General features: G+C 35.5%; 1 protein-coding gene across 4 annotated transcripts; it reads right to left on the reverse strand.

The window, feature by feature from the left end:
• Positions 1-4501: 4501 nt before the first annotated feature.
• Trbd (ubiquitin thioesterase trabid) lies at positions 4502-14540 on the reverse strand. 4 transcript variants are annotated; one of them, XM_071717162.1, is made up of 8 exons: positions 14405-14540; positions 11048-12067; positions 10477-10758; positions 10168-10369; positions 9661-9938; positions 9134-9363; positions 8514-8943; positions 4502-8325 (listed from the first exon to the last, which is right to left on the reverse strand). In XM_071717162.1, the coding sequence occupies exons 2-8, from the start codon at positions 11761-11763 to the stop codon at positions 8247-8249; spliced, it is 2217 nt and encodes a 738-aa protein (XP_071573263.1). In that variant the 5' UTR covers positions 11764-12067; positions 14405-14540; the 3' UTR covers positions 4502-8246. The 4 variants fall into 4 exon arrangements, with proteins under 4 accessions (XP_071573263.1, XP_071573261.1, XP_071573260.1 ...); XM_071717160.1 differs by lacking the exon at positions 14405-14540 and adding an exon at positions 13028-13739; XM_071717159.1 differs by lacking the exon at positions 14405-14540 and adding an exon at positions 13003-13739.
• Positions 14541-14630: the final 90 nt, after the last annotated feature.

Raw genomic sequence — 14630 nt, forward strand, 5'->3', positions numbered from 1 at the left:
TGAATTTTATAAATAAAAATTCAGACCAAATTTGATTCATTAAAATTATTTTTCTTGTTTTTTTTAATCCTTTTAATTTCCAAAAGATTCTTCACAGATTATCATTTTCCTAATATTTTTCGTGGAAAAAGACAACAGTGTCAATCGTTTGACAAGGTGTCTCCGTAATCGCGTAAAAATTGACGCGAGACGCGAAGCGTGGATCCATCATCTCCCCCGTTGTCTCACCTCCCACATGTATCTGTCTGTCCTGTCCTCTTGTCACACAGACGTATAAGCATCCATATACGTCATGTAACGAGTGTATCGAGCAAATGTGGCGGAACAGAAAAAAGTTTAGCTGGGGTAAAATAAAGAGGAACGCGCGGAAGAAACTGGACTGACCGCTAGATAAAATGTCCGTACCGAATGTTACAGCAGTCGCACGTTTCCCCTGAATAACAAACGGGCAAAGGTCAAAAATAAATTTAAAATAATGCGAAATAATGTATATAGTAATTTCAACGAAGATTGCCTTATTTGAATACCGCTTTGGTGCGATGTGTAAATAATTTAATCTTGCTACGTTAAAATAAGCGCCTTCGGTCTGGCGAGAGTTAAAGATTTAATAAATCAAAAGCTGGAGACAAAATTATATTCCATTTCTCATAATGTCGGCGGATAGTTATTTATTTAGCAAATGCTTTCTCTCGATTATCAAGATTTGTATTGTCGTCGCGGTTTCTCATAAATCTTGCGTTTGCGTCTCTTGTGAAATCGAGGAGTTTCTCTCTCTCTCTCTGCTGGACGCGTCATAGTGAACCCTGACAATTAATCCATCTCAAGAGTATTAATCACACCAATCGATTTGATCCTCATCCGTCATGATATGTGTGTACAAAGCGACAGCGATAACGAGGTTTGTTACTTCCGCAAATTAGAGAGAAATGAAAACGTTTTCGAGTCTCGAAAAAGATCCCGTAAACTTCGTATCCGGAAATAATACGGACACATTACATACATAATTATTTTCATATAAGTATAATTATTTATTATTATTATATAATTATCGCTGTAATTGCAATTTGTTACAAAGCGTTCGTGTATTTTACAAGCAACTCTCTCAATTTCTGAGAAAACAAAAAATATGTAAAATAAATACAAGAGAAACGATTCTTTACCTTTACGAGATCGATTATATCTACTTTTTTAGATGCTGTAATGCTCACGGATTTGTTAATCTTTTAATGATACATTATTTTCTCTCACTGGAAATTTATTTTTAATTTCCATAGAAGTTCTTTGCCACGGAAATATAACAAAAACTGCGACAACACTGGTTGGAGAAATAAAATCGGATTTTATATACTAAACTAAATTTGAATTCACCGCGAATTAAAAGAAAAATAAACAAATTTATTGCAATATGAACAACAACGCGAATTTATATATATTAAATTTTCAACTTTTCGGACATATAAATGCATTCGAGATAAAATTTTTGTGAAAAATAAATTTTCACACAGAAGATTAATTTCCATGAAGGGAAAAAAAATTGTTAAAATTGAAGAAGTAAGAATTTTCAAATAAAATAAATACACTCGATCATAGCATTGTTTCTCAATGCAACGCAATAATACGAATGCCTACAATTAGGCGAGGTTTCATAATCGATATTATCCATTCGCAAGAATATCCCATTCATTAAACAATCAACGCGCGAATTTGTGTCAAACAAAAATACTCTACAAATAAACGGTATATACAGTAACAGAACCCCATTGGGATCATAAATTATTTGTAGATTGCGTCAATCGCGAATAATTAAACGACTTGGATGATAAATGTTTCGATATCTGTCGAGCGTCGTCATAATTTCGTTAAAATTGTTGAAAATAAACGTAAAAAGATTTCACATTTCACCGATATATCTTAAATTCATTTATTTATAAAATTGTACTGTAATTAAGTTTGTGATTATTTAATACAAAGTAATTTTTTTTCATTTCTTAGGAATACAACTTTGGAGATAGACTCTCCGATTTTCGTTTTATTAATTCAATAAAAAGGGTTGCCACATTTCCGTTACACAGCTATGAAAAAATCACTCTTTTGTTATTTAGGTCGTTTCGCAGATCGGATATTGATTCGCGTACAGTCTGTTGCCACGTATTCTTTGCTGTCTGTATGAATCTTAACGTGTTATTTATTCTCGATTTTGTTGTAACACATGCTATGTAAAAATCGTTTGATAACATATTAGGATCTATTGTGATCAATAAAATCAGACTGGAATTATTATGAGTCTTGACTGCTCGTAAAAATATAATTTTTATTTTTATTATTATTAATAATGAGATTATTTTTATTCTAGTCTTTTTATCAACATTCTCTATTGATTATTATACAGCTTGCAAAAATAAAAAAATTTCGCACAGCAATATTTGATGTGTAAATTTTCCGAAAATCCTATGTGTTTTTCCAGACTATTCTTTCAGCAGCGAGAGAGAGAAAGAGAAAAAAAACGATGATTTTTATATTTATCGTTATCAGAATTATTTATTTATTGCTATTATTATTACTTACATAGAGTTTGAGAATAAGACATCCCTGCATCCAAAGCTGTGCGTGACGCAGGTTCCGAGGGAAATCTCATTTTTCCAGGCTGTATCCTCGGCAACGAAGGGTTCCGAGAAGGACTCCGGACGAGATGGACTACTTGTCTTCCCGACAGTTCTTACACATTACATAGCTACGTGACTGGATTTATTGACGATGACCCGTGCAATAAATACTCAGACTATTTATTTGTGCGACGAGCGTTCCATTTTCGAGGAACTTTCCTCGAACCGGAAGTTGAATCCCTGCATCTAAATAACTGATTAAGCTATTCACTACTATAGCTATATAGCTTCAGTCCACAGAAATTAAATGTTAGAATCAATATTTCCTGCCATATGTGTGCTATATAATACGAATTATTATTTCCAAACAATTGCATTCTTGTAACTAATACACATGCGAGAAGCATAGTTGTAATTTTAATTTCTGCTTAATTTAATCGATTTTTCAAGAGTTTTTTGTGTAAAAGATTGTTCTGAGCACCTAAAATTCATTTCACAAAAGTGAATATTTGAAATAAGTATTTCCTATTTAATGAAAATTAGTTTCTATGTAAAAATTAGTTCCATTGTCTCCTTTAATTTTTTAAATTAATTACTGTGGAATTTAATTAATTAAGTGTAAAAGTGTAAAAAATATGTACTTTTAAAAATTATTAACACAGTTCCATAAATCTACGTGTACCTATGTGAAAAATCTCGCAGAATAATTCCTTTTACATATCTTTGTTTCCTTTATTATCCTTTCTGCTAATATTCTCTCTGAGCTTCCACATAAACTATCAAAAATAGACAGTACTTCACGTCATACCATATACACACACAAATTTATTATTTATGTCTCGCACAATATGATGTATTAAAGATTATTCTCCCAGTTGCTGTCGCAGCTTCTCGATGGTCAATAAATAACGTACTCTGCACGAACAACAATCCGTTCGACTGATATTACTGTTTACTTGCAAGGTGAGACTACACGTAGTCGTGCTAATGCCGTTATAGACGAACGATTTTACCATCTCATGTTGCAGAAAGAATATTGTTACAAGAGCTATCTCAGATTTACACAACTGCGTTTGCACAAAAATGACATGTAGAAAATAGATTTTTGTCAATATAAGTTTACTAACAAATAATTTAAAAATATTCAAAAAATTAATTAGTTAAAATACAAAAGCATTAACTAATTTTCTACATTTAAAGTATCTTGGATCTACGGCATCATCTTCCAACCTTGGATCTTTAACTGAATTCACATATTTCTCAATGAAGATTTCAGGCCATTGACAAAATCTTTATTTACCACAATTAGGTAAGTTAACTTGAAAATTAAGTGGTAAAATATATTAAAATATTTTGTGGTTTAATATATTCTCAGAAAAAATTTCATGAAAAATTATAAAATTTTATTTCTGAAACATAGACTTTATGAATAAAATTGAAAAATAAATAATCTTGAATTCATTAACCATCTAATTTCGAAATATTAAATTATTAACAATTCTGGCACTAATGAGATCATTAATAAATATAAACAATTATAATATTCAATTAAAATTCTTCATATTATGACTTAATAAACTTATTGCTATTTTTTTTAAAGAAATATAATTTTTTTAGAAAAAACAGCTTACATAAAAAAATAGAGAAATTCAAATGATATAGAAAAAATTAATATTAAATACAAACTGAAGAAAATGCATTAAATAAAATAATTTTAATAATATCAATATTATTGGAAATGATCGGAGTCATTTTAAATTATCTAAAAGACAATTATCATATCTTTATATGTTATTTGGAAGGGATAAGTACTCGATCGAATTATTAATCATTATCCTAAAAATTAATCTTCACTTAGTAAACCCTGAAAAATTATTTCAATAAAGATGAAAATGACATAAAGTACTTCAGCATTTATTGATTCACACCTCGATGTTTTCTTATTATATTATTTATAATAATCATTATCGTCAGAATCATGTAATAATAATAATAATAATAATAATAAATCGTTATTTCGAATTATTGTACATCGATATATTATCTCATATAATATCTATATCTCATATATATGTTCTATATTAATATTAATATTTATATTTATATATTTATAGACTTCTCTATTCTGCTTTCTGATTAGAGAATAGATTTTTAAAACTCTATACTTTATCACCTGCCAAGAGCAAATTCTGGCAACAAGAAATCGAGAAAACTATACTTGCTTAAAAAGAAAACACACCTCCGTCGAACATTGTTAATTTTTTTTAACATTTTTTCCCTATTTTGCCGAAAAAACTTTGCGTGTCCATCGAGAATTATAATCTGAGAATCAATTAATTAAAAGTTAACCTCAGAATTAATTTCCGATATCAGTTATTATTAATAATGCATAATTTACGTTTAAATTTAATTAATTTGATTAAAATAATAGTTTCTATTAAATAATTAGAAACCAAAATTAGGTTAATTATCAATGATACGTTAAAAATAGCTGGTTTTTATCAATAACAATTAATATCGAAAATTAATAAAGAAAAAGTCCCTTACTTTCATTTCTTTTTTTTTACGCAGAAGCCAGCATTATCGCATTTTTTGTGATAAAAAAAGAATTTACAGTAACATAAGTTTAAATGCATAACTTATAGAATTCGTTCTAAAGATGCAATTTCGTGTTTAAAATGGGCCTTGTAAGTCACGGACTTATGCTATGTCTATGTAATAATGTAATAATCATAACAATAACGATCGTCGATGTATATAACATTAACAATTACAATCATAGCGATAAACCTCGCTTCTGCCGCTTTCGCAGACAGGACACTGTGGAATTGACTTATACCTGTTGTCCCTCTCGAAAATTAGGGATCTAGAAACCGATATAATTTCGGTGAATTTAATCGAAGGCTTTATAAAAATGTAACCTCCGTCAAAAGTTTTCTTTTCCGGGAGAGAGAAATAGTTAATTTATTTACATAATCCGTAATTAATTTGTAATAAATAGATGATTAATAGAGATCATTAATTAGCTCCAATTATTTCGTAATTTAAACAGGAACGAAAAAGCTCCTTTGATTTTTTATAAATCAATTAAAAATCGTATATTGAAAACAATGATTCGTAGATTAAGAAATGCAACACAGGTCTGAATTCGAACTATAACGCAGAATGTTGGAGCAATGTGTGATTACTTGCAGGAATATTTCGACTTTATTTTTGGCATTGTACAATAAATTAAAAATGACTTAAAATAAAGTCTCGAAATGTTCCTGGAGTTCATGTGTAGACCTATATACAATTTTTCTTCCAATATTCTACGCTATACTTCGAACTTATTTCTCGAATTCGAATTACTTCATGATTATTTAAAATCTGTTTCTCCTTTTCCTTTAATTTTTAATCTATACAACTATACAGGGTATGGAGGGATTATGTATGACACGATTGGAAAAAGGGATGATACTTCGCGTAAAGACAAAACGAAAATAATAAGTCGAAATTAATAATAATACAACCTTTTTCATATCACATCATGTGCAAAATTTTACATTTTATATTATAAAAGTTTTCACTTTTCTGTAATTCCGAAATCTATTTCGAAATCCGACAGAATTACACCGGTTTCTTGATCTGGTTTTGATCTCTCCTTTCAAGCCTTTTTCATTAATTTTTATCACGTGATCCGATCGCGCAATGATTAATTCATAATTAAGAAAGGAAAAAAAAACGCGATGTGGTGCTATATGCAAAAGGACTAGACGCTACATTGTTGCTGTTATCAGAATTAAATAGTAAGAAATAAAGACTATTATTGTTACGTCGAAAAAACGAAGAAGTATTTCCGAAGAAACGTTTCTAGCGACTTTTTGTACTTTTTTGATTAAAGATTTGTTACAATCGCTTGTTCGTTATGCGTTGTTAGATGTGTGAATACGTGTGTGTGCGCGCGTGTGCGTGTGCGTGTGTGTGCGCGTGTGTGTGTGTGTGTATGTGTCGGCTGTTCGATAATAATCCTAACGCTTAAACGTATGTGCTACTCATCTCTTTAATTTCTTTCTCATCGCTTCTTATAAAAGTTCGTACAGTGTTATATATAATATTTAACACGATTGTGAACCACACTTACGCGAAAAATTTAATATATTATTATTACTAGATAATAATATATTATATCCCTCGCATAAAAATGAAACCATATTTTTTTTCTCTTTACAGAGCAAACAGCACAGTTTTTCACAAGTCTGTTAGTTATATATTTTTTCCTATTAACACACCATTGGAGATAAACGCTCTAGATCCGCGCGATTTCGATCATTAAAAAGGGACAGATCGTTGTTCGTTTGTGTTCGACTGCTTGATTTCCTTAACGCAGTTCTAAGTTATAACAAGTGAAACGACTTAAAGACGATTATACACGGAATTTGTTGACTTTTCTAGATTACTATCCTGAAGAATTGCGTCTCAGGTATGTCGGAACTCGTGTCACTATATAAGATATTTTATATCGATCTTTAGTGGCAGATTTTTGTAGTCGAAAATTTTATAAATCCACGAAAAATTCCTTATTTTCAATTATTCGAAATTCAACTATTTATTGATTCTTAAAATTGAAGATAAGAAACTTTCAATCGACAATCAATATCTGAATAATTAATTTTTAAGTGATTATATCTCGAAATTAGTTATTCAAAAGTTATTGATAATCTAAGTTTTCTTCCTTCTTAGAGAGAAGACTAAAAAGTCTGCCATTAAATCACACTTATTATTTCGTTTGTCATTATAATGGAACGCGACAAACGAATGCTCAAAAATCTGTCCGAACGTTTTCGCAAAATTCCACAATATTTTGCGAGAAAAGAAGTTTCAAATTCTTTCCCTCCTCCGAGACTATATTTTTACAAACTATCTGTGAAAAAATGTTATTTTCAATAGCCTAACAATTAAATTTCTAATATTATGCAAAACGATTCGACAATGTGTAACAAACGACAATGTTTCCCACTTTCGCTCACCGTCACTGGCAATGAATTGTATAACACCTATACGTATTATTTAAACACACATCTCCATACTTATATATAATATATCCAACATTCCCTTTTCCATATCAAAAAATTAAACTCGTATTTTCTTCCCATGTTTTATCACGATAAAAAAAGTATTACATCATTTTCTTAAGTGGCGTTAACATCAGCATAATAATGTGATAAAAAAATAATTCATTCCGCAAAGAAAGATTTTTGCAACAAACTGGCATTGTCTTGCTATGTCATAACTAAACATTTCTGAGAAATGTATAGGTAATTTAATTATAAAAGGATTTTTTTCCCCAATAATGGCAATAACTCAATAATTAGTGCATTATAGTTTGATATAGTTCGTAAATCCTAATTCGAACTTTATAATTTTTGCTTGCAAAGTGATCCATAGCGATGTGACAGCGTTCTCAATTTTTTAAATGGTACATTGCCAGTGTATGGACGTAGTAGTTTCTCTGTATCGAGTTATTCATGAAAGTACGGCATTCACGTATAGTTTTCGTTTTATAATACTAACCATTTTATAATTTTCGGTTGAGAATCAACTTGTGAGAAATGGAGATGCTTCTCATGTCAGTCGTAACACTTCTCTCTTAAAATTACTGCACTACTCATCTTCGGTATCACCATCGCTACTATAATCCTGTAATGTGGGTGGTCTCGAGAAAGGTGCCTCGTTGGTTTGACTGCAATATAGAGAAAAAAGAAATTATTTATTATCGAATATTATAATATTATTATTATCACATTTATTGTAATTTTAGTCATTTTATATTCTTTATATTATTAGAATTTAGAATTATTTTTTTTAACTGCTTTATATTACAGTTATGATTCATTAACACAGAGCTCAAAAAAATTAAAAATTACTCACGCTAATCTACGATAATGATTTAACCACTCTTCCAGCATCTGCGCAACGAGCAGCGGTCTTTTGTGGAGTTTCTGCTGCGCTACCAGAATTCCACCCTCAGTTCTACATACGTCCAACCACTCTTTGTAAATGGATTCCTCACGACCGATCTCATCGGTCGTGAGAAAGTGTATTGGCAGAAGCTTATGCTCACGATCCATTAGTGGCATAAAGGTGGTCTGCATCTGAATCTGTAGCTGCTCGAGTGGACTATTGTTCCCACTCACTACCCCGTGAGTTGCGAGGGGCGGTATTCTGGACGAGGCGTAGGGCTCGATTGGAACCAACGCCGTGAAATGGCCACGGGTATAACCCAATGCGATTGGTGAACGGATGCAAAATGAAGGTTCCCATAATAGTGGTAGATAGACGCCTTCAAATCTCGCATATCCTACAAAATACATAAAAATAATTGGTATTATTCTAAATCTTACAAGTCTTAAAAAAAAACACTTTAAAATCGTAAAAAAAGACTTTTAAAGAATCATAGAAATCTTAATTCTTGAGTTAGTCTTGAAAAAATCTTAAAGAATTAAAGAAAACAGAAAGCAAATGTTATAGGTGTATTTTTTAGAATTTACCTATATCTTCACCGCGGAAACTTTTAACATATTTAACTCCATAAACTATAATGGGTCGTCTTAAAATGTGGGCAAGGGCAAACACGTGTAATTGTTCTAACGCGCTTCCGGGTTGAGCGGCCGTTGCTAGCAAGCTTTCCCAATCTTCTTGCCACTGCGTCTCTTCTAAAGTAAAATCTAACATCCTAGATGCTTGCGAGGCTTCATACTCTCTCCAACGAGGATAAAAGCTGAAAAATAACATTTCGTATAAAATACATGAAGCTTATTTCGACTGAATAATTGAAAGAAATGAGATATTTATTAACTAAATTGAGATTCTTTTATTTTTTAAATATAATTTTTCAAAATTATATTTTTCAAACATTTGTATTTATTTTTCTTTTTATTATTATTCTATGTATTGATTAATCTGCTGATCAATCTTATAAATTGGAAAATATTGAATTTATATTGAATTAATTAAATTAATTATATTAAAATAGAAAATTACATTGTATATTTATTTATTTAATCGCAAATCTTACAATTGCCCAGCTTGTTGCAGGGTATCGGCGAGCGCCCTCCTAAGAGCATTGTCTCTATCGAAAACACCCCAAGTAGCCTGCATAGCAGAATCCAGAAGACAATCTCCGGCCGATCGGTTCCAGAGCGCATGTAAACGACTACCTAATCGTTCAGTAATTTCTAAAGACCAATTTAGAGCTGGCGGTTCGCCACCACCGCCTTCCAATTGCTGTTGAGCTTCCTTATCTAACAATTCCTCTAGCATCTGCTCTTGTACAATGCTCGGCAGATCTTCAACCTAAAAATATATATCCAATTTTAAATATAAAAATAACATATATATGTATATACATGAGCACTCGCACACTTTTATACAATCTCTTCAGTAAGTTATAATATATTACAAATAGAAGTTAAATATTTAAAGAAAAGTTTAAAGATTATTTAATACTTAAAAGTAGAACGTTAACTAGATTAAAAGATTTACTTTTCATTTAGGTTACATTAAAATCATAATACATAATAACCTCGGCTGGCAACGCGAAGGTGGCCATGTCGGTAACAAAATAACAGGGGAATGAGCCTTTGCGTAAGCGTATACTATTGGTGACATGTCGGCGAATCTGTACCGCGAGATCAGGTGCGACGTAACTCGGTACCCTTTTCACCCCCGAGCCCGAACCTTCAATTTGCGACAGCAATGTTGCTAAAATATCTTCCCTTTGAAACCTGTGGAAATCCCAATTAAAATTCTATTAATCTATTAATGTTAAGAATTGTACTTTATTTAATAATATCAACTTATAGAAGTATTTATTCAAGTTATTTGTGTTTACCTAATAGCCAAGTGCACCAAGGTGTGCCCAACGTCAAACGCGCTACTTCTATTGAGGAGCAAAACCTCAGAATGCGTCAATTGGCGGGCAGGATCGCCACCGCTCGCCAGGTAAGCTTCAACAGGAGTGTTGTCACCTTCGACAATACCGAGACAAGCGTTTAACCAACACCAATCAGTGTGGCGTCTTAACTGCTTCAATCGGCGCTCGTAATCACAGTTATTCGGAGATTGAGGAGTTGATAAACTATCGTTCCGGCTCTCCGCATACCTATGTGGACCTCTGAAATGTTAAAGATAAGTTATAAATACACGTTATAATATATTAACAGAAGAATATTCTTGTGTAAGTATATCATAACGCACATATTTGTAACTTATTTAGAAAATATAGTCAGAAATTATGTTTATTTAAAAAAAAAATATCGGAATTGTTAATATCGTTAATCGTTAAATATTTCTTCTATTTATCTTTTCTGAATATTATATTTGTTATATAAATATTGTTTATTATATAACGCGTTCACATTTTACAAAATATATAAAATATAAAATATGTAATTTAATATTACCTCCTTCCTATCGCTAAATTATCCTCTCTCTGCGTCTGATGAATATAAGGTGCGTGTGGAGGCGATGGCAAGCCCCGTTGACTATGTTCTCTCTCGGGACTTGGTAAAATCACCCCCACATTTCCCTGTGTTCCCTTATCCCTTTTATCCTTCTCCTTCGGATGACCGCACATGACGCATTTAGTCGCCTTGGGCCAGTTCTCGTAAGTACACACATGACAGGACCATTTCTCTGGATGCATATTGTACAATCTTTCCGGATGGAGATTAATTGGCGAGGGATTCAGCTGAGAATTCGATCCCGAGTTTGGTGGTCCATCGGCCAGTCGCAGCGGCGCTAAATGTTCATGTAGATTCGATGCTAATGAATTGACAGACTGATTGACAGGCTTCCGGTTGCTGCACTGTGCGCACCGCGTTGTATTCTGATAATTAAGATAAGTGCACATGGTGCAGGCCCACTTTCCCGCCGAAGGCAGATTCTGGCTGTAATTTTGCGAAGTGAAGTTGTCCGTAGGACTTATCTGGGACACGGGGCCGGAAGCGACGTTGGAGGAACCTCTTTGGGGGCTGGGGTCCCGAAGACGATAAATGTCTTCGCCCAGGAGAGGCTTGGCGCCCCTGCACATGGTGCATTTTAAAGAAGAGGGCCAATTCTCATAAGTGCAGTACTCGCAAGTCCATTTCTGCTCTGTTTCCTCGAGTCTACTGGTCATCTTCAATGGATGGAGGAATTAATCAATGGAGGTTTTGGTATCGTTGGCCGCGAGGAATGCAGTACTTCTCGATGCGGAAGAAAATATTTAGTTGAAAAATGACGCCAAAATGTGCACCAGTACATTAAATATCCTAAATATCCTAGTTGAATTTTCTATGCCGCGCAGCGCATAATCTATCGGGGAGATTTGCATCCAAGTATGTGGTTTACAGCCCAGTATACGCTATGTGATCAGCATTATGTTTGATTGTGGTGAAACAATGCCGCTAGAGATGTGCCAATGTGGCCATCAGTGGAAGAATCTGAAAAAAAGAAATAGTAATATTTACATAAAATATAAAAGGATGTATATATTGTATATGTGATATGGAATATATATTATATTGCTCCTAGTTATATTTTCTCATGTTTCTTGCATTCAAAATAGGATTCGTTATCTAAGTATGCAAAAGGAGCAAAAGATATTGAAAGAGCTAAAATTATAAGAAAAAAGGATGAGAAAATATACAGAAAGCATGATAAAAAAAATAATGAATCACTGCTATCAAGTCGAGTCATTTAGTGAAGAAAGAAACATTGGTTGATAAACTGTTTATCTCAATTATTCTTTGTCTGTTCCCTTTTACTCTTTTTACTCCTCTACATCTAACTCCCTTTATAGAAAACTTGAGAAAAGCATGACTGAGATAAAAACAAAGCCAAATGTACGAAACTTATATGTATATAGATATGTATATAGAAAGGTGCATAAAATGCAGCTTAATGGGACAGACATTTGGGACAAATGAAGTTGAATATTCAAATGTAAAAGGGAGACTGCAAGTCTCTTTAATCCCATCTTTTGCACACGTGTCTCCCTTCTATACCGAGCGTAACGCTTGTACGACTATCTCATTCTCGATATCTCATGACTTCGAAATCACAGATATACATATAAGTAGGTACACTTTTATTCGAGCATTGGAATGTTCGTCATGCGTCGCTCGCTCTTTTCAGCCGCACTTTGCGAAATTGGAGAACACGCGGCACCGCGTGACCGATCTCCCCATATCCCTCCTTCGCGTCCCCGAGGGAAACCTAACCTGGCGGAACGGCGGAGGCGAGTTCCCCCGGTCGGAGGTGCCTCCTCTCGACGGGCGCGAGGAACGACAGGAAAATTTCCGGAAATCGGGAGCCTCGTGCTAATTTCGTTTTTTTTTTTTTCTTTTTTTCGGACGGTCGAGAGACGCGCGACTACCTCTGGGTGGTTGGACTGCGGTAACCTTGACGTTATCCCGTGCCACCTTGTGGAGCCCCGCGCGTCGCCAGCTACCGTCACACTCGGCTGTCCTCCATGAGAGATCCCGCAGCTCGGCACTGTCCGGCCGACTCATGTACCATTCATGCACCAGCGAGCGCGCAGGTTTTCGTCAGCGCGCCGCTCGCGTTCGCGGGAACGGACAGGTAGGCAGGCAGGTAGGCAGGTTAAGCTCGCTCGCTCGCTCACTCGCCCGCGCGCACGCACACGTACGCGCACGATCAATCTCTCGCGAGCGCGACGCTCGGCCCTTCCTTTCCTTTCCTTTCCTTCGGGATTATCCGACGGCGACGGCGACGACGACGACGACGAGGAATCGGGAACGCGAGACGCAGCGAGGAGAAGAAAGACAAACCGCGGCGCGACGTCTCTCTCCCTCTTTCTTTCTTTTTCTCTCTCTCTCTCTCTCTCTCTCTTTCCCTCTCCCTCTCTCTCTCTCTCTCGTCTTGACGAAGACACGGTAGAAGACACGAGAAGCGCGAGTCGCTGTCACCGCTGGTCACCGCGTCACGACGTCACGACATCGTCCGCGAGCGTTCGCGCGCGCTCCACGGCGTGCTGCCCCGCCCGTCACCCGATGCTGGCGAACTGCTCCGCGAATACGACGGCGACGGCAGCGGTGACGACGACGACGACGACGGCGATCTCGCTCGCTGGCTGCGGAAGTAGGTTTTGACAGTCATCCGCAAACAGACGGGTGCCAGTACTGCCAACCTCCCCTTCTCGCCGACTACCGTTACGTCACGGGAGCATGCGCGCATGGACCGCATGGCGATTCCGTCGAGAGTGCGCGCCGCGGCTAACCTCGAACCCGAACTCCCGACTCCCGCTAACCTCAAAGTCCTCGAGCCTCGAACCCTCGCTCGGCGACGATGAAGTCGCCGGTCGCCGGTGGATCGCGGGTCTCTCGTCGGAAAAACGTAATTTCGACGGTTTCGAGCGTCTCGACAGTCAGCCGAACCCCCCCGATCCGAGTCTTCGTCGAAAACACGCGTGTGAATAATCTAACCTAACTTCAGTTCTCGTCCCGCTGTTTTCACGCTTCTTTCCCTCTTCGCAGAAATCGACGTAGATTCTTAGATAATCTAGCCGAAAAAAAGATCAGATATTGAACACGATTGAGCAGTTTCTCACGATTTGCTATCTGGAAAGCTAATCTAACCTCAAACTCCGTTTTCGTCCCGTCGCGAAAAAAACGCTCTCAAAGTCGCTGATGAACCAGTGATTTCGCTGGGAAAGCAAGATCCAGAGCGGTTTTATCTAATCTTCAATTATACGAATGAAGACGTCATTGTTCCCAGCTGGTTTGTTAATTAATACCGTTACATCACATGAGGCTAACCTCAAAATCATGTTGCGACTCCGCGTGTAATCGTGTTCCTTCACTTTCCCGTCTCGTTGCAGGACTAAAGCCATTGAAGATCGTTCGAGAGACGTTTTTTTCGCTCTCGGCATTGTCGACGGTGCGCCTCGAGACATCCGTTTCCGGAAGAAGGACGAGCAAACGTGCGATTCGACTTTTCGCGCGTGTACCCTTCGGCAACTCGACTCCGATTCTCATGAACAAC

This window comes from Temnothorax nylanderi, unplaced genomic scaffold, assembly GCF_030848795.1.
Source record: "Temnothorax nylanderi isolate EJ_2023f unplaced genomic scaffold, tnyl_v1.0 TNYL_tig0204_pilon, whole genome shotgun sequence".
Classification (NCBI taxonomy): domain Eukaryota; kingdom Metazoa; phylum Arthropoda; class Insecta; order Hymenoptera; family Formicidae; genus Temnothorax; species Temnothorax nylanderi.

Coding starts and splice junctions, on each gene's coding strand:
- Trbd (XM_071717162.1), bottom strand. CDS start 11,763: ATGACCAGTAGACTCGAGGAAACAGAGCAGAAATGGACTTGCGAGTAC. Junction 9,939..10,167: donor CCTTCGCGTTGCCAGCCGAG/GTTATTATGTAT, acceptor ATATATTTTTAG/GTTGAAGATCTGCCGAGCAT. Junction 9,364..9,660: donor CTGCAACAAGCTGGGCAATT/GTAAGATTTGCG, acceptor GTTATTTTTCAG/CTTTTATCCTCGTTGGAGAG.